General features: G+C 42.0%; 1 protein-coding gene across 3 annotated transcripts in view; it reads left to right on the forward strand.

The window, feature by feature from the left end:
• Nucleotides 1–19,364, forward strand: part of SLC4A4 (solute carrier family 4 member 4) — a 205,934-nt gene that overhangs the window by 152,038 nt on the left and 34,532 nt on the right. For all 3 annotated transcript variants that reach the window (XM_021396769.1, XM_021396770.1, XM_021396768.1), the window contains 6 exons: nt 5,282–5,369; nt 6,209–6,363; nt 6,818–6,931; nt 8,429–8,603; nt 13,680–13,813; nt 17,843–18,114. In XM_021396769.1, coding sequence (XP_021252444.1) covers nt 5,282–5,369; nt 6,209–6,363; nt 6,818–6,931; nt 8,429–8,603; nt 13,680–13,813; nt 17,843–18,114 — 938 coding nt within the window. The remainder of the gene's footprint in view (nt 1–5,281; nt 5,370–6,208; nt 6,364–6,817; nt 6,932–8,428; nt 8,604–13,679; nt 13,814–17,842; nt 18,115–19,364) is intronic.

The raw sequence follows: 19,364 nt of genomic DNA on the forward strand, positions 1-19,364 counted from the left end.
ACTAATATATAGTGCTGGGAAACAGCCTGTGTCTACAAGTCTAAAATGAAATGAAGTAACTTGCCCAAGGTCGCTTAAAAAGCATGTGGCAGAACCAGGAGTCAGATTATCCTCCTTGCCTCTTAGCTTAAGCTTTTAAGTACCAGCGCATCTTTTCTTTTGGTAGGCAAAAGTCTGTCTTGTTCCTTAATTGCAGCATTGGAATGGTTTTCAGGTCTGTGTCCTTTAGCAGCTCTTCCAACAGAAGATCTTGCTTTGGGACATCTGAGCTCTGGCAACGAATACTACTTTTGTCTGCATTCATGTGTTGGATACCATGTGCGATGCCTGCAACTTGAAGGAGCACTTGTCTAAAAACTGAAGGACACATGACCTCCTTTCCTTACTGCAATCTTAAGGTGTGCCCCCTTCCTTACACAGTGGTCCAAACCTCAGATTTTGGTGCAGAAGACGATCATGAGGTTGTTCTGTCTGCCCTTGAGTCCATCAACATGCATCTCCATTGGGAATGCTGAGTTTCCTTTGTGTAGGTGCTTTTAACACTTCTGGAATTACAACTATTTCTTTCTTTATCCAGATGTTGGAAATGGACATGGGTGAGCAGGCAAAAGTTGAGTCTTGTTTTACTTGTTCCTTTTTTTGTGTGTGGGTCAGGGACCTTGTCTGCTGCACTGATAGTCAGCTTGCTAAGAGACCATAGTGAAACCTTCTTGGCCTTGGGCCAGTCTTCATCAAACTTCTAACCCTGTACTGGAATTTGATGAAGTCATGGGCAGCTCAGGTTTCTAACTGTGCCTCAAATGGAAAATATTAGTGCTACACTTACTTTAGAGCCTGTCTCTGTAGTATTTACTCCTTACCTCCTAAGTGATTTCTCCTTACCTTTGTGTGATTTCACGGAGATTTCTAGCCAAACTGCTCGCAAGCATAGCACATAAGACTTTGTTGCCTCCTTGCAAACTGGACTGAAATTCCACTTTGTGGTCTCTGGAGTCATCTCCCAACTGGGTCCAGTAGGTTCTTATTGCTCATACCAGGTTATATGGCCCACAGTCTTATGTTACCACGCTTTTATTGTTGTTGCAGTGTTTTGTTAAGATCTATTCAGTGTATAGGTGGGGTGTACAATACGGTGGCCAGTGCACATTTGTCTGCTTGGAATAGAAATTGCTCATCTGTAAGAATAAACTTATCCTTGTTGGGTTTGGTGACCATGCACTATATGCTTAAAAGGTAAGTCATACACAGTTGAGTGGTCATCATCTGCTTAAGGGTGATGTGTCTGAAGTGACAGGAGGAACAGTGGTTTAGTTAAAATAGAATAATAAATTTGTGAGTTTCTTACTCATTATCAGCTTGGAAGCAAAAGAGTGCTGTGAGTGTGCTGTCATACAAGGTTCAATACAGGTATCCTGAGTGAGGACTGTCTGCCATTTCTGTAAGCTGTTGCTCAGAGCTTGTGAAAGGAATTGAATTTTCTTGCAACTTCAGAGAGACTGAGCTAAGTGATGCACAGTGAAATGTCATGTTTCTAGCCATGAAATATCCTTAGAATTACTAGGTATCAGAAATGAACCTTTGAAAACTCAGCATTTGTTGTGTGCAGCAGATAGTAATTCTACATTGACTTTCAACCCAACAGATACAGGAGTACGTCACAATTACAAGTGAGAGCTTTTCTAGCTAGATGTATTCGTAACTAAATGACAGTAAATGCATGTAAGCACAGGCTAGTCCACACCACTAAAGTACATTAATGTTTTTGTATTTGCAATTCTAAGCTAAATCCGTCAGGATGAAGAATTTAGAGTTTCACAACCTGGCTTGTTAAGAACATTTTTGAAAATGCAGGAACATTCAGGTACTTCTGTTCTGCATTGGAAGAGAGCCAACTGATGTAATTAGTTCAGGAGATGGTTATGAAAATGTCTAATTCCTTGGAAAGTCGATAGAATGATGAGCAGCAACTTCTGAAGTTGTGAACTTTTTTGAAAAAATTAATGTATTTGGACAATTTGCATCCCAGAGGTTTTTTTCAAAGAGTTGGCTGAGGAACAATTTCTCTTTAATGTTGTTTTTTAACAACTCTTGAAATGCAGGGAAAGTTCCAGGAGGTAGGAGGAGAGCAAAGGACATGACCTAGCCACATATGGGTTAGTCACCTCTGGATGAACCTTGAGTAAAACACTTGAAAGCCTCATGCAAAACTTGATAAGAGGTGTTATAGTAGTAATACCAACTAATACGTATTTATGGATCCTTTCATACTAACTTGATGTCTTTTTATAGGACTGTAGGTTTTTAATAGAAGATATTTGTTAGGATATAATATACTTGATAAGACATTTGACTTAGCACCTCACGATGTTTTGATTTAGAAAACTCACATGATACTACAATGCTTTTAAGGGCAGCGGTATTTCTGGTGAAGTGTCTCTCAACATTGCTGTTTCATGCTTTGTTGGCATTTTTGTGAGAAAATGTATAAATTGCCAATAAAGGCTGACACATAATGAAGAGAATGTGTCTGTGACCCAAAGTAATGTGCTCTGATTGCCAGGTTTTTCTAGATGATGCTGTGGGTGAATGGCTGGGGCCACTCCAGGGAACAGCCAATAATTCCATCAGTGCTGGAACCACTGAAACCTGGTCTTGAATTTCTCTGACCATTTGAGTCTCCTTACCTTTGCAGACATTGGCTCTTCAAAAGCTTGTAGAAACTCAATTACATTTGGTATCTCTGGGCCTGTGTGATGTTTGAAGTTAGTTCCTGGGGTCAGAAAGGTGGGTAGATGGTGTGAGCACACAACTTCATTTTCTCAGGAAAGCACCAACACAGTATTCCTGAGTAGCAACAGGTTATTTCATCTGTATGTTCGTACTGGCAGAACTGCCAGCTCTTGGATTATTTCTCTGATGAAGTCATTGGTACCTCAGAGGAGGTTCACAGAAAAACTATTATGTGACTAAAGAGAGGAGAAAAGCATGAAACTACTTAACAGATGACAGATGGCTACAGGTGAATGGATCAACTGGAGAGGATATTTAAAAGAATTTAATTATGAAAGGCTCTTCAATCTAGCTGTAAGAGCTAATGGAAATATATGACCAGAAGTTGAAGCTAACCTTATTCAAACTGAAAATAATGCAAAGGGGCTTATATGAGATAACTTAGCAAATGTTATGATGTGTGTGTTCATTTTCCATTACTGCTTGTAAGGTATGGGTGTACTTGGAAAAGCTCTTAATTCAGGAATTTTTAGAAGTGTTTTGAGCAGCTTTTAGTTGTTTCTGTTTGAAAAAGGCTAACATGGAGCTTTCGGAAAAGAACTGCCCCAATGATTTCCAGCTTTTGCTAAATTAGGTGAAATGGAAAAATTGGTCTCCTGCACTGTGCTTTCTTTGTTGCGAATTGCAAGGATGAGTTGATGTGCAAGTACTTTTTTCTGAGGGTTACTAGTAACAAGTCAGTTTAGGATGAACACTTAAAATGACAATAACAGATTGGTTTCCATTGAAGTCCCATATGCCACTGATGGGTGGCCTATTGCCTGACATTTCCAGTGGATGTAACAAGGCTTTCTGAACAAGCCAGTTGGCATAACAATGAGCATAAAGATAGATGTTTTTTCATCTCATTGGCATGATCCAAATATTTTTCTGAAACAAATCTGAACAGGGGAATTACAGGAAACCTGTGTTTCCACAGCCAACATGAGGCGTACAGCCTTCCCATATGTGTTGAGTGAGTTAGTGGTTGCCTGCTTGGATATTGTTGCTGTTCGAAGAGATCATGTAAGAAATTAAATCCCAGTATTTTGTACTTCTGGTCAATTCCTCGAATTGTACCTACGCCAGGAATAGGCTTACACCTCAAAAATCAAGCTGTCTCCTTAAGAATTAAGCTGTGACTTCAAAGCCACCAGATGTATTTACGGGTCTTTGGTATGTGTTGTATGCTCGAGTGGAAATTCAAGGCATACAAGTTGAGCTTTAATTATTTATAGTTAATGCCCTATTTAGCTCAATGGTTCTCCTTCACACGTGAGTAGCTACTTTAGGTGCTGAACCATACAGAGATCTCAGTCCCAGCAGAGTACTAGTAAGCAAACAGGGTGCTATCTGATAGTTCTCGGAAAGAAGTGTTTGGTGAGAAAAGTAGTTTATGGTAAGCGATGCGGACAGTTAATACTATCTTGCCCCAGCTTTGTTCTTTTTGCTGGCCAGAGTGCTTATCTCTCCATCTGGAACTATGACGCCTTGTTTGTTCCATCCCTTGTGCAGAGAGGACGCTCAGGTCAGGGTGGAGCTGTGCAGAGTAAGCAATCCTTAGATCCTCTGTCCCCTCCTAGCTGTTCTTCAGCAGTTACATCACTGATACTGTCACTTGAGTGACCCTAGAATAGCAATAGGGAAATATTTAATGCAGATACCTTATACAATGATTAAAGAGCTGTAACATATGATTGAATAAATCCTATGGAAGTGGATAGGCTTTCTGTGGTGCAGAGAGCATGCAGCCTGAACCATCTTGCATTGGAGCTGCGTCTCTTGCAGACAGTGCATTTCTGGGTACTGGGCATGAGAAAAACGTCCTTCCTTCCTCTTGTTCATTAGTTGTTGGATGATATCTACTTCTGTGTAGGACTGCTATAGTGCTCTCAAGGCTAATTTTAATGCTTTTTGGGAGGAAAACTCTGGGTAGTATCTTGCTTGCCAGAACAAGTATGATTAGGACGCAGGGTGTAGTCTGTACTCCAAGTTAACAAAAGTGATACACACATTGTTAGAGTAAAAATGGGAAATCTATACAAGTCCTGTCCACAATGCCTCCTATGCATGCAAGGCCTGATCACTGGGGTTGCTGAACTCCTGCTGACCTATGGGGACGTGACAACTCTGAAAACTATTGTGTGGCATAAATGATGCTCCTGCAACTGCTGATGCTTCATGTAATTCTTTCCTGAGTTTCCTGGGGAATGAAATATTGAAGTGTCATGTGGTATAGCTAAACATGGTCTTATGGGTTCAGACAGAAATTGTCTAGGGTACTCTTCACTTGTTAACCTCTGGGGCTGCCCAGAGCAGCAGAGATTGTACCTTTCGTGTCAGTGAGACTGATCACTGGCAGCTTCCAGATCTCTCTAACAAGGGGCAAAACCTTTGTTGTTACTTTTTGTTTGGATTTTTTCTTTTAGTTGACTTTCTGTGTAGATACTGTATAAGGAATAAGCGATTGATTTTTCTATCCTAAATGGGAACAACTGATATGTTTTGACAGATTTCTCTTCATCCTACTGGGACCGAAGGGCAAAGCAAAGTCATATCATGAGATTGGCCGAGCCATTGCTACCCTGATGTCTGATGAGGTAGGTGCTTTTATGACTAGATTTTTGAAGGTCCCTTCCAATGGAACGCCTATTCTATGGTATTCCATTAATTTCCTCCATGAAATAGATTCTCCTGGGTTTCACCTCACTAGCAGTCATTTTTTCAAATAGACTTGGAGTTAACCCATGAATTCATGCAGTGGTGTGCATCTTGTGTTACATTCCACAATCACAGTAACCCACAGATGCACTCCAGGTAATTACTGCAAAAATCTTATTGCCTGCGCTGGCCCACCTACCCTCCAAAGAGTCCAGAGCATTTACGTAAAATTCGACATCAATGCTGTTTTTTTCCCTCTTCTCTCATCTCTGTCCTAATACTAATACTAGGCCTTTCAGCAAAAATGGTCTGTACTTCTTCTTGTTACTATTAAGTAAATATTATCTTCATTTCTGTTTCACAGAATTGAGAACAACCCCTTTTTTAAGAGTCAAGTTGATAAGAAGATGTGCTTTTATGTTGCTTTGTTGAAGTATCTTTTCAAAGTGTAATTGAAACTCTTTATTTCTTGGATTTTTTTTTCTTTTGAATGAAAGAAGTGGACAATTGTGTTGGTAATATTTTTGAAAAATAAAAACACACATTTTGCAAAAAATCAGAAATGCCTGCAAGAAAGAATCTTTGTCATTAAATAACCAAAGGAAAGGGCTTTCCTGAGGTTCCCACACCCTTGTGCCAAGTGTCCTGTAAAATTTTTGAAAGGTTTTTGAGAATTAATGAGTTGTTTTTGGTAGAATAAAACTTAGTAGCTGCCTCTGGAATTTGAGCTGTAGAAGATGCAAAGCTTTGCTGTATGGAGTCTCTCCTTTCCTTGCAGGTGTTCCACGACATTGCCTATAAAGCCAAGGACTGGCAGGACCTGATTGCTGGCATTGATGAGTTTCTGGATGAAGTCATTGTGCTCCCCCCTGGGGAATGGGATCCAGCTATTAGGATAGAGCCCCCCAAGTCTCTTCCGTCTTCAGATAAAAGGTAACAGCAGGTGACAGGGCAGGGTTACCTCTGTGTGTCAGTTCTGAAAAAGTGAAAGGAAGTGCTGCTGCTTGGGTGCACCAAGTTTATCAAGTAACTGCAGGGGGACCTATGTCTGCGTCTCTTTCTCTAGAAAACACCGGAGATATTTTCAGGTCTGTCTTAATAGCTTGTGGAGGTGGATGTTCTTGCAATTCCGTACCCTTTTGGGTGGTGATGCAGGGATATGATGATATATAATGGGTATCCAGACACTTCTGGTGTTCTGCTTGCTCTTTCTAACTTACTGTGTTCCACCCTGGCTGCCAGCAGGTCAGCTTTCTAGCCTCCTTTATACAACACGGCTTCAGGTAAGGCTGTCTAACACCTGTGTAGTGGAACATTATGTGGATTCTGTTTTGTGAAGCCATTAGGTAATGCAGTGAGCCTCACTTTGTCTTGTGCTCTTGCTTAGGAAAAACATGTACTCTGGTGGAGAAAATCTGCAGATGAATGGAGACACGCCTCATGATGGAGGACATGGAGGTGGAGGCCACGGGGACTGTGAAGAACTCCAGCGGACTGGCAGGTCAGTAATGCACTGTTCAGCGTGATGTAGCTGGCGTGATCCATCCAACATGACAGTGTTTCCCTTTCAGAAAATTTTCATCCTTTCAACTTTCTACCCTGGAATACTGTTCGAATTTATGCAGGTTGAGCTATGACCCCAAATCGTATGCTGTGGTTTTGAGTGCCCATCTTGAGACTATCTGAAAGGTTCTGAACGTCCAGACTTGACAAATCATGAAATGTCTTAAACAAGGCACTCAGAAGTGAAAGGTACTTGCTGGCACACTGCATGCCTATGAACTTAGACAAATTGCAAGGAGTGTAAATGTGACAGGTTTAGCTCCATTTTCCATTGAGAGTGCTGGAAGTGCTTTAGCCATAAGCAGAGAAGCTCTGTTTTCAAGACATTCCTGTTACAGTGCAGCTGAACAGATGAAGGCTTTTACAGGATAGACACACAGAAGGTAACAGAGCCTGAGGCTTTTCTCTCTCCTTTATTACTCTGTATGCTATATAAAAGTCCACTAGAGTGGGAATGCAGTTCAGGTGGCTGTCAAACAACATGCTCAGCATTACAGGATCAATATATAGGTTTTCGTGTTGCTGTTGTAACCTCCCTCCCATATTTTTTCAGGTTTTAGAAGAAGATCTAAATTATGGGGGAAAAATCTGAAAGTCTGAAGTTACACACTGGTGTGTGCAAGGCAGTTAATAAGTCATGGTTCTGGATCCGAGCGTAATGTGTGCCTACCTGCCCCATAGCTCTGTATATAGTGTCTGAATAGTCCTGCAGTGATGCTGATAAGGGGCTTTTCAGTTGCTATTTAGCTCAGGTGGCAGCTCAATTGTGATGCACTAAATAGATCTAAGTTGCTACTGGTGGAGAACTGTATACAAGAGATCAAGAGGCAAAACAAAAATTTTTTCATGTTGATAGAATCAGAGCTACATGGAATTCCTGTGAGTTGAACACTGTTTTGTTTGGACTGTACAAAAAGAATACGTCTGCAAGTAGAGCTCTCTAAGATGATTTCACTTGCTTGCATTTTTGTTTCCAGTTCTTTTTGTGGTTAATAGTTTGAAGCGTTTTTTCCATTTAGCAGATTGTTTGGCTCACCCAACCATTGTGTCTGCCACGTGGAGAAATTTAGGCAAGGATTTAGACTGGAATTAATAGATTTTATTACCTCATCCAATACAATTGGGGGGAAAAAAAAAAAAAAAAGACGAGCTTCCTGAACTGCAATCTTTTGTGGTCTGCTTCAGCAGAAGCAGGGCTTGTGTTTCTGAAATCGATCTCTTTCCAGCAGCATCACATCATGAAAGATATTATCTTTCTTAGAACATTGTCAGTGATATCCCTGGACCATCGCAGCTGTTATAAGACTATTATGTAATGTGATGACCTCATTCCTTTCAGATCATCCTTCATTTCTGGCAGTGTTTCCAATTACCTATCTTAGTGCCTTTCACTATAAAACATTTTACACAAGTCTCCTCTTGCTTGTCTTTTCAGATTCTGCGGTGGCTTAATCAAAGACATAAAGAGGAAAGCACCGTTCTTTGCCAGTGACTTCTATGATGCTTTAAATATTCAAGCCCTTTCAGCCATTCTTTTCATCTACCTGGCCACAGTGACCAATGCTATCACTTTTGGAGGACTGCTTGGTGATGCTACAGAAAACATGCAGGTTAGCAATAGCTTTCAGACGCAATGAATAAATCAGAGCTGACTTGCCTTTTGCTATCTGCAGTCAGAACTCAGTTCTGGGTACAACTAAAAGAGGTATGGTGTGCTTCCACTGAAAGTTGGCTTTCTTTCTCTGCTGTTGGATGGCTGTCTGTTGAAAAATTGTACCATTACCTTAAATGGAGTTTGAAAGATGGCCAGGCAACAGAGAAGAACTTAGTAAGGATCCTTGCTCCTATATAGAGAAGTTCCGTGGATTACTCTGTGTTTTGTCTTTGTTGTACTGTTTCAGTCAAATTAAGTTTACAAAGTCTGATTCAAACTTTCCATGTCATCAGAGCATAGCACTGTATTCTCTGCATGACTCTTACAACTCTTAACAATGTCTGGACTTCTGCCTCTCTGCTAAAAAGAAAACACTAAGATTGATAGGAAAGTAGTGAATCAGGTGTTGTAGTAGAGGAGAAAAGTGAAAGTTCTTTAGAAAGATGAATTCCATGATAATGGAAGATCAGATTCTGGGAAGCATATTCTATTTCCAGAGACTGACTGGATCAGCGGTGGACAAAAGTAGGGGCTTCGAGGCATGGCTTAGCTATATATGAAGTATAAAAGAAAGAGACTCTGTTATAGCACTGTTTTAGATTGTGTTTGACTGGGGCAGAATTATGCATCTTAGGATTTCCTTTGTTCTTTTAACAAGGTAGAAAACATAAGAACTTTAATTTAAATAAATTCAGTGCAGTCATTTTGAACATCCTACTAATAATTAAGCTCATAGTGACAGTGACTGAATTATTCAATTATGTGAATTTAATTTAAACAAACATAGAAAAGGGGGACACCTATCTAGAGCTCTTGACTTCTCTATCATAAATTACAGGCTAGAGTAAGATTCAAAGGCTGATGTAGTGCCAAACATCCCTCCCCTTGGATAAATATGGTTTTCCACTTCAAAACTCAAATCTGAAGCAGTTTACAAATAGATGCACGATGCACAACCTTAAAAAGTAATAATAGCAAATGGAAGCAGAGAATGAAAAAGCCTCCAGGATCCACCAGGGATTATTCTATCACTCAGCAGCAGAGAAAAGTCTTCCTGCTCTGCACTTGCACAAGGAACAATATTTAAAGTAGGGGGAAGAAGGGAAAATGTTACCTGATTCCAAATTTAGTGCATATAATCACATCACTTGTGTCAAAAAATCCTTCTTGATACCTTCGCATTCAGTAAACATATTTATCAAGTTGGCAGAATTTGTTTTTGCCCTGAAACAAACAGCTTAGTTTCTTAATGCTGACACAGAAAAACCTGAAGCAATTTAGTTATTAAAAAAAAAAAACACCTTGTATTTGAAGAACTTGGAGATGTGTGTTTTACCATCTGAGAAATGGTAAAATGACTGTCTCGTCTAGCAGTCCTATTGCTTGCACTTGGTTATGTTGCTCAAATAGGACACATGAACTTGCTGTCTTTTGTTTTGGCTGTGGGATCAACAAAAAAGAGAAATGCACTCCTTTTTGCTCTGCAGCAGTTGGAAATTACTACCTTTGGCACCTGTTTTTCTAGCAGCAAAGTAAACGGTGAAGAGATCCTCCATAGAGGTCCTCTTGGTGGTGCTGCCAGATTTGCTTGATGGTGCAGCAGTGCACAGCCTCATAAACAGTTTGCAGCTGTTAGTTGTTGCTGTCTCACTTTCCTTGGGAGGATTTCTGCTGCCAGGCCCATAGCTTACTTTGAAGTCAATAGAACCCAGTGTAAATTTTTGCCGCTCTTCAGAGAAAGAAAAAAGCTGCAGGAACAAGAGCCTGTTTTGAGCCCACTGTTTTATGCTCCATGTTGAAATGGGAAACCATTGATACTCTGTAGTTAAAAATACCACTTTGGTAGCAGGGAAGTTCTGGAGCAAATATAGATGCGGTGCAGCCATTTATGACAAAAATTCAAGGAGAAGCAGAAAGCATGCACTCAAGTCCTGCTAAATGCTTTGTCCATTGCTTCTCAGATGTTTGTCCTCAGGAGGGAATTAGCCTCTCAGATATTTCTCTCCAGACACAGGGATTTGTAGAGCTAAAACTGGCCTGTTCGTATGTTTTTGGGGCCCAGTTTAGTTCAGTCTTCTTCTAAAATTACTCTCCTGAACCCAGTCCTCACAGGTACAGAAATGTTGAGAACTCCACAGACTCATAGCAATCCTGAGAATCAGACTGCTTTGCTCTTCTTGGGGTGTAGTGTCTCTATATGAACAGCAAGGAGATTCACTAGAGATTGAAAATATCTGCTGAGGTTGCTGCTGGCTTTTGGCAAGCAAAGCATGTGGAGGTGCTATAGCTTACAAGTGCATATAACAACCAATTGAATTTGCTGTTTTTTATTTATGTATTAATTTAAAATGGAAACACTTTTAGTTTCTCTGAACAGTTCACTGGTGGATCAGAGGCTCAGCAAGCCCTGGCACAAACCAGCTGTTCTTTCACCATCTCCACTCAACAAACCTTCATTCACTGTCATTCTTTGAAAAGGTGCTAGGTATAAAAAGACTGCTGTTGGAGCCTGGAAAAGTTTTTGACTGCTGCTTTTCAACAGAAGAGAAAATTGTATGTTTCTTGTGCTCAAATGCTTCTATCCCATCAATATGAGTGAAGCTTCCCAAGATGCCCAGTACAAGTTACTCCTGCAGGGTGCTGCTCAGAGGGATGAGAGTCCAGGTTCAGGTCAAGTGTTGTCCGGACTGCTCTGTGTTTCTGCAGTGGAAAAGAGTTCAGAAGTGTGGTTTTGTTTAAGACATCCAACAGCGTGAGCTGCACAGGATCTTCATTCTCAAAAATACAGAGGAGGGAAACTAATGCAGGGGCAAGACCTGGCCCTCACCAGAGGCTCCAGTGTTGTGAAGAGACAGCGAGAGGGCTCTTTGTCACAGACCATCTTCCCAGGATGCTTTCGTATTGGCAGAGCCTCATTAACTCCTAGTTTACGTCATCATCTTCTATGGGTGAGGAGCAGCCTCTAAAAGTTTTCCTCCCGTATGTCATATCCTCATATAAAGCAGTGTTCTGGGGACTACAACATTTGTGCTTATTGCTTCTTGTAAACAACTATGTGACTAGCCCTGGATCAGGCACTTTGAATTGCCGAGGCCACACTCTGTCTGTCCTGGAGAGCCTGACATGACCAGCATTTCTCTAAAAGCTCACTTCAGAGTTTTATGTTTCTGAGAAAAGACACTATTCTTAGCTGCAGACACGTGGAAGAATGCAGGGGAAAAGAGATTCCAGATGCGCCACAACCTGCGCACTGGCTGCAAGGGCCTTCTCTGGGAATAGTGCAGGAGGAGCAAAAAGGGATCAGCTGTGCAGATGCCATTCCTTTTGCTGAGAGCAATTGTCTCATCCTCACAAGTCCCCCAGAGCCAGTGAGCAAAGGCTCAAAGGCTCCTGTCTGCATCCTCTGTAAGATGTAAACTATGTAATCTTTGTATGAAGACTGTAGGGCTTCACACTCAGTAGGGCTTCTCAGCAAGTTTTCCTTTGCACTGATCCAAGCAAGGGCTGTGACTGTTAGTGATGGGCATTCCCAATAGCATTTAAAAATGGAAAGCACCAAGGATGGCACCTTACACAGAAGCAAGGTTGGTTGTATCCAATTCTCCCACGTAAGTAGTTTTCCTAGATGGATAAGTGACTAACACAGACAGGAACTAGACAACTTTTAAATCTTCCTTGCCTTTTGCTTCTCTGCACAACTGTACTGCTGCTGGTTTAGTTCACCAGGTTGACACTGGTATTTTAAGATCATGTTTGTGTCTAGAAAAATAGTTCCTTGCTGCTCCATTGAAAGTTTGTGAGTAATTCAGTAGATAATTCTTTTTCTACTTATACTTAGTGACATACTGGTTTGACTTGTGACAGCATAATACAGTATCAACAGAAACTTGGGTCTTTCCAAGAAACGGAGCCACAAAACTTAAATTCTTTGTTACCACTGATAAGTCAGAAAAATGGCAGCCCCAACGCTGCAGCTTGTCATGGATGGAAGAAGGATCTGTGTGTGCCTTTAACTGTGACTGCTCAGCATGTGCAGTGCTCAGGCTGCTGACTCAAACACAGCCAGAACGAGGCACATAAGTCTGCGCTTAAATCTTCACCTGATCATTGAGTAAGGCTTGTCAGTTCAGGTAAGGGTGACAAACAGAGCTTAAATAAAGAGTCCAGATCTGCATACAAACAGATTAGTCTGGATAAGAGCAAATGAGGTGAGGTTCACCTATTTCTGCCATTTTTGTCAAATGATGGATGCTCTGTCAATAATGATGTTACTGGCAAGAAAAAAAACGCTATTTATATTGCATCAACAGCTTGCATTTTAAAAATAGGTATTGCCCAGCTATAGTTTTGATGAAAGTCCAAGAACACATCAAGCACATTCATTTATCATTCCCTAGTGAAGCTGTTTTGCCACACATGCCAAAGGTCACTGTAGAGTCCATTACATACGGAATTTACGACTTGCTGGTGACATCTGATGAACTCGGGTCTCAGCAGAGAACTGCTGGATGAAGTAGCCTTGTTTGGTTTGTGCCTCACTTACTAAGAGTTATGTGAAAGAATGGGATCTTGTTTATCTAGGAGTATCTGCTCTGTTGGAGAAAGGAGTAAAAATAATCCGTGATGTTCTGGAGGCCATCAGGACTGTTCTGTAGCCATTCTCTGCTCTGTCTGTTTGGGGGAGCTCTGCAGATGTGCGATGCAGATGACTTAAGAGATCATATCCTTTAGGTGATCTTTGAAAACACTTTCCTTCCTTTGTCAATGACAAAATACAATATAGTGTTATTAAACTCTGCCTTAGAAATAACTACAGGGTTTGCTGGCTATCCTGAATAACTGTAAACTGTGCAAGGTGAATACATCTTTCTTCGTGGTGGCAGGAGAGGGCAGAGGATGTTCTTCCCTTCACCTTGGATATGTCAACATACAGCACCGTACAAGTCACCACTGTAATGACTGATACTCTTGCAGCAGTGCTACCAGAAAGGGTTAATCAACAGATCTAACATCTCTCCTATCTCTACTGCAGGGTGTGTTGGAGAGTTTTCTGGGCACAGCAGTCACCGGAGCGATATTTTGCCTTTTTGCTGGCCAGCCGCTCACAATTTTGAGCAGCACGGGACCTGTCCTTGTCTTTGAACGGCTTCTCTTTAATTTCAGCAAGTAAGCGAAAGGGTGGAGGGAGGGAGGAGGGGAGGAATGTCTCGCACGAGTAAAATGCTAGCTAGGGAATGAGATTGCTTGCGGGGGGGAAGGAGGGGATTTAGTGTATGAAATGAAACATCCATTTGTTCCTTGTTGAGACTGCAGTGCAATCACGTCTGGGATTTCCACAGGCACGTATGCCCACAGAACTGCCCAGTGTATGACTGCCTGCCTCCGCTGGGCCTTTTGGAAATGCTTTGCCAAGCATTTGTGCTTGATGGGGAGTCTGCCCTGCTTTCAGCATACTGTTTCCTGGTGACTTCTGTGTATGTTTTCCTGATTGCTGTGTTTCCCATAGGAGCAAAGAAAGCAACCAAATCACATAACAAAATGCTACAGGTCTCAAGATTACAAAAAATTTCTTTCTAAGTCAGTATTCATTTGAAGTGTCTGTAAAGCAGGCAAAATATAATGAGTGCCCAAAGGAATCAGCATTTTCATTGATAATGTTACATGTAAGACCATTGATATTTTGGATGGCGTTTAGGAAGTTGATAACTTTAGGTTGCACAGAAAACTTGCCAGTTCTCTTGTGGCCTTCATTCCTTACATCAAGGAGATAAGAAGAGTTCACAGCATTGCCAAGACTTGCATGGAAGGACAAAAAATTGATAGCTTTTGGTTTTAAGGCATCGCTGGGCTTTCTTTCAAGAGCACTTGCCTGTGATATGGAACAGCTCTTCTGCCATTTGCAGTTATTTTTAGAAAAGCTCTATTGAATTATTAAGGTAAACATGGCTGCAGGTTGTAATAACGCAAGAGACATGGTATATGTTTATCTCTTTAATTGTATCTTCCTCATTACATTTAATCTGTGTAGGTACTTAGTCAGAAATAATTGAGCAGATGCAATATGACCGTGCCTTTCCTGTGAGTACTCTAGGTGTAGGAGGAGTCTTCTGAGGCACAGAGCTTCTGCTAGGCAGACAGTATATTTATATGTCATCCCACATACACAGGACTGCTTTGGTAACATTTGCTTAGCAAATTTAGTTGATAACACTTGTGGCAGTGTGGTCCTTGTCTGCAAAGGTCCTGCAACTCAGGATGAGGTGAGGTCTGATTCTCATGCCATATTGTCAAAGATAGCACTATTTTGTAATTGGTATTGTAGGATTCTAAGCCAAGTTGGCATTGCGCTGCTCTCCAATCACTGTTCAACAGAACTTTGTTCGTGCCAACACAGGCAGAGGTTCATCGTGGGAGTTGCAGGTGCTGCGGAGAGATTTGTTGCACCTTAAAGTGGTGTGCAGTCCCTTCCTGCCTTCCTTAGGGCTGCCGCTGTCCTTGGCACTGCTTGTACAATCTTGCCAATCAGCAGCAGAGGAGAAGGACTTGCAGACTCTCTCTTCCCCTTGCTGGTTCATAGGTACGCAGGGATGAGAAAATGGAAGGAAAATCAGAAAAACCTGGAGAGGGAAACTGGAAGCTATCCACTGGTGAAATCTGTAGCAGGTCAGGAAGGGAGGGCACCTTTCTTTTCTTTCTTTGACGGATATGAATGAAAAAAATCAGGAAGAGAATGAATAAAATCAGGAGCTGTTTGAATCTAGCTTGCAGGTCTCTAAGCCTGGATGCTGCACGTGGAAGGAAAATAACAAGATGGGAAAACATTTCCTATGGTTTTGGGAAGGAGAAGGGGTTTATTTTTAACCAGAGGAGATACTGGTTATAAAAGCAACTGACCTAATAACCTGCTTGGGCAGAAGAGCAGGATTTTTTGAGGATCCTTTCTCACAAGGAAATTGGAATCAAGTGCTGTGATTTTCAGTAATGTATTTGTGGTTGTTCGTATTCACAACACCCCGTTCCCTGCTGGGAGCAAAATTATAAAGCCTTGCCATCTACTGGTTCATCTAAAGCAAGTGTATCTATGTGTCTGTGTGTGTGTGCAGATGCCTAAGCAAGCCTCTACTGAATGACAACTAGCACTCCTGAAAGAAATTCAAAATATACCATGATTGTGGTCTTTCTTAGCAGCACAGTGCAGTTCTGTATCAGCCTCTTTTGCAGAGCCAATTCTTTTTCTCTTCTCTCCCCCTCCATTCAGTGTAGCAAATCAAACATTACAACTCTGCTCTGAAGAATTTTGTTGGCAGTATATAATAAAACACTTGAATTTAAATTTAACCTAAGTTTGGCACCCACAGCTATCACTGTATCGAGCCAGCAGGTTGCCTGGGACTGCTGCTCCCATTTTACAGAGTGCTACGCAGGAGAAAGCATTGCAGAGACTTGTTTTGAACGCAGATGCATGACAGTGCCTGAACCTACAAGACACTGACCCAGGAGGCTCACAGAAATGTATGGCACTGCCCAGTAGCAAGCCTTTAACTGGGACTTTGCTAAGTCTTCAGCATTTTCTCCCATTTTACAATTGTGAGGTTGTAGTTTCCCTGGTTAAGTGTAATTCTTCCTGTTCAGGTTCTCTGCAGTTTTGTACTGTGCACTAGAAAACTGTCCTCAAGCCCCTCTGTCTGCCAGCACTCCCTCTGGTGGCAGGGCAGGTGCTTGGGGAGTCACAGAGCATGGCACTAAGCTGCTGTAGTTTGCTGCTTGTGAGAAAATGATGAGCAAGGAACAGGACTCTGTCACACCAAGTTGGAGGGAGTCCACCTGCAGTGGGGACTTGAATGCAGGGTGGGACCAACCTGATGCCAGCTCTGAGGACATCCTGTTTCACCAGGTTACTCTGCCAGCTGTTTGGCCACTGAGCTAAAACCATACCTCGTGCTAGGAACTAAGCCATTCCTGAGGCACGCTCAGCTCCCTGGAGCTGACCAGCACTTCTCACTGCAAACACGCTTGGGGGGGATTTGTCTTCAGGGCAGTTTAGCAATTTCCTTCTCCCTCATGCCTTCAAAAGTGTTTTGATGCTTTTGTGCTGTTATGTTTCAGAGCTGTGTGTGGTTATCTGGTGCAGCCTGCATTCCTAGGATGTCTTGAAGAGGACTTTCGCTTCTTCTAATTCTTTTTTTTTTAAGGATGGTTCATAGGGAGCAGCATTCATTTTTCTTAGCAGACTTAATGTATTTGGGGAAAACAAGGGATAAAGTCCTGGACTCACAACTGGTCTCCTCACACCCTTCTGATGCTGTCAAAGACCTTGCTCTGAGACTTTGCAGAGAAAACGCTCTTCCTCCTCTTTCTTTTGTCATCACAGTCCAGCAGGGCAGGGCTGCCTGCTTCCATGAAGGAACAGCTGGGACTGGGGCCCTGCTGCCCCCCCTACTCCCTTTCCCAGAATGGGCAGCAATCTACCTTGGCGGAGTCTTACATTCCCTGCTTTTTGATTTTCATATTTCTTCAGTACTAAAAGCCTCCCTTTGAACTTGATGCAGTTAGGGCATGGCAGTCTCCTGCAGCAAACAAACTTCCCAGGGAGGAGCGATATGATTCACCTCATCATCCCTCTGCAGCTGTCACGTCCTGGCACCAGAGTTTGCTGTCTTCAGCTTTGCATTTCTTTATCTTCTGCTGGTACTTTTCTGCAGATAATGCAAAGGTATGAGACATGGAAATGCAGGCTTCTGAGTGAGAAGCTTGGCAGGAAGTTGCTTTTCTGAAGGAGATTTGTAAACTGTGGTTAAATCTGCAGCTGGTGGAAAGCTGTCCAAGTTCAACTGCTCTTGGTCTGGGTGGCTGGATGCTTGGCCCTTTATAACTCTGTGTGTTTGCCAAGGGAGGATTTATACTGGGAAGCCTAGAAAGAGCTTGAATTCATTGGTAGCATTAATGGAAGCAGAAGCAAGAATGATCACTTTTGCAAGCTTTTCTGCTACCTCAGCTGTTAAACTGCACCATGTACTTTTATGGAGTTGGCTGGCTGAAAGCAGCTTAGCACTTGGGCACTCTTTCATTTAGTCTAAAATACTCCTAGGTCCCAGAGGCTTTACATTCACCACTTCTCACTAGAAAGTGCTAATTCTGTATGGATTTTTCTAATCCCTGATATTTTCCCTCCCTGCCACCTGTGTCTTGTTGCAGAGACAATGATTTTGACTACCTGGAGTTTCGTCTCTGGATCGGCCTTTGGTCAGCCTTCCAGTGTCTCATTCTTGTTGCTACTGATGCCAGCTTCCTGGTCAAGTACTTCACACGCTTTACCGAAGAAGGTTTCTCCTCCCTTATTAGCTTCATCTTCATTTATGATGCTTTCAAGAAGATGATCAAGCTGGCAGATTATTACCCTATCAACTCCGAGTTCAAGGTGGACTATATCACACGTTACTCTTGTGCCTGTGAACCACTGGGTCCAGGTAAGAGAAAACTTTATTGACCCTCTGATTTGCAAACAGAAGATCTCATTTGCTTTTATTTATTCATTCATTTATTTATCAGTTGCACTGTGGCCCAGATAACAGAGCAGTAGATTAATCCTTCTTTATCAGTTTTCTTCCGATATCCTATCTTAGCCTTGAAAATTTTCAAGCTGAGGGATATATTTTACCCTGTGTGCCAACTAGAATTTCTTTCTAGCTAACCTTTCTGGCACTCCTCATGTGAGTGCTGTTATGTGTGGAGAAACTGTCTGCATATCTATGTCTCCTCACAAACTTGTGGCCGTTAATTCTGAATGGCACTTCTCTGAGAAGGCTGGGGAGGGTCAGAAGTGGTGTCAGGGGCACTGCTGTGGTGCTTAGGTCACTCCTGGTACCTACTGTGTGGACTTGACAAAGGAGAGGAGCTGGATTTATTCAGGGTGTTACTCAAACATGGGTGGTTTTGCACTTCCTGGCTGCGCATATGATTGGAAAGGCAGGAAGAAGTCTTCATTAGAGTGGAAGGGAAGTGTATCCATCAGTTTAGCCTATCACTAGAGCACGGGCTGCAAGGCAAGAGTAGCCAAAATACGTATAGGTCTGATAATACAACCGAGAACTAAAGGTTTCAAAAGAGATACCAAACAGAAGTAATGCTGACTGTTACCACTAGGGAAGCTGTAATCTCTCCAAGCGTTCTTCAAACAATGAGAACTGAGTAAGAAACTTGATTTGTACTCAAAGTAAACATCATATTAGCTCAGTGTACCTGTCAAACAGGAAAATCATCTGCCTGCTGCTAGCTGCTTCATTGCAAAAGACATTGGAAACTGGATGCTTACATTAGCTATTAAATGCAGGGTCACTGCAAGCACTTCAGTGTTGGTCTAATCCTGCTTTCATTTGAATGGCAGGGTGATTTCTCTCCCGGTGTCTCAGTAGTTAGTCTCATTATGTCTCTGTCTAACCATGCAATGCTGGAAAAGTCTCAGCTTCCCAGACAAATGCCTGGAGCACAGACCCACTGCACAGGGCAAATGTCATGGTAGAGCTGGAGTGTTTTGTTTCATTTTGTAAGAGATTTGTGCCCAGAAATACAATGCCAACCTCTACCTTCATAAGCAAGTGGGGGAAGGATTAGCGTGCATTGTTTGATAAGGTTCACAAACCCTCACTGCCATGATTCTCTTTTCATCTTCTTTGCCTCCTAGCCAGATGGTTGTTTCAGAGGGTAAAGATGACTTGAA

The sequence above is a fragment of the Numida meleagris genome, chromosome 4, assembly GCF_002078875.1.
Source record: "Numida meleagris isolate 19003 breed g44 Domestic line chromosome 4, NumMel1.0, whole genome shotgun sequence".
In the NCBI taxonomy this organism is placed as follows: domain Eukaryota; kingdom Metazoa; phylum Chordata; class Aves; order Galliformes; family Numididae; genus Numida; species Numida meleagris.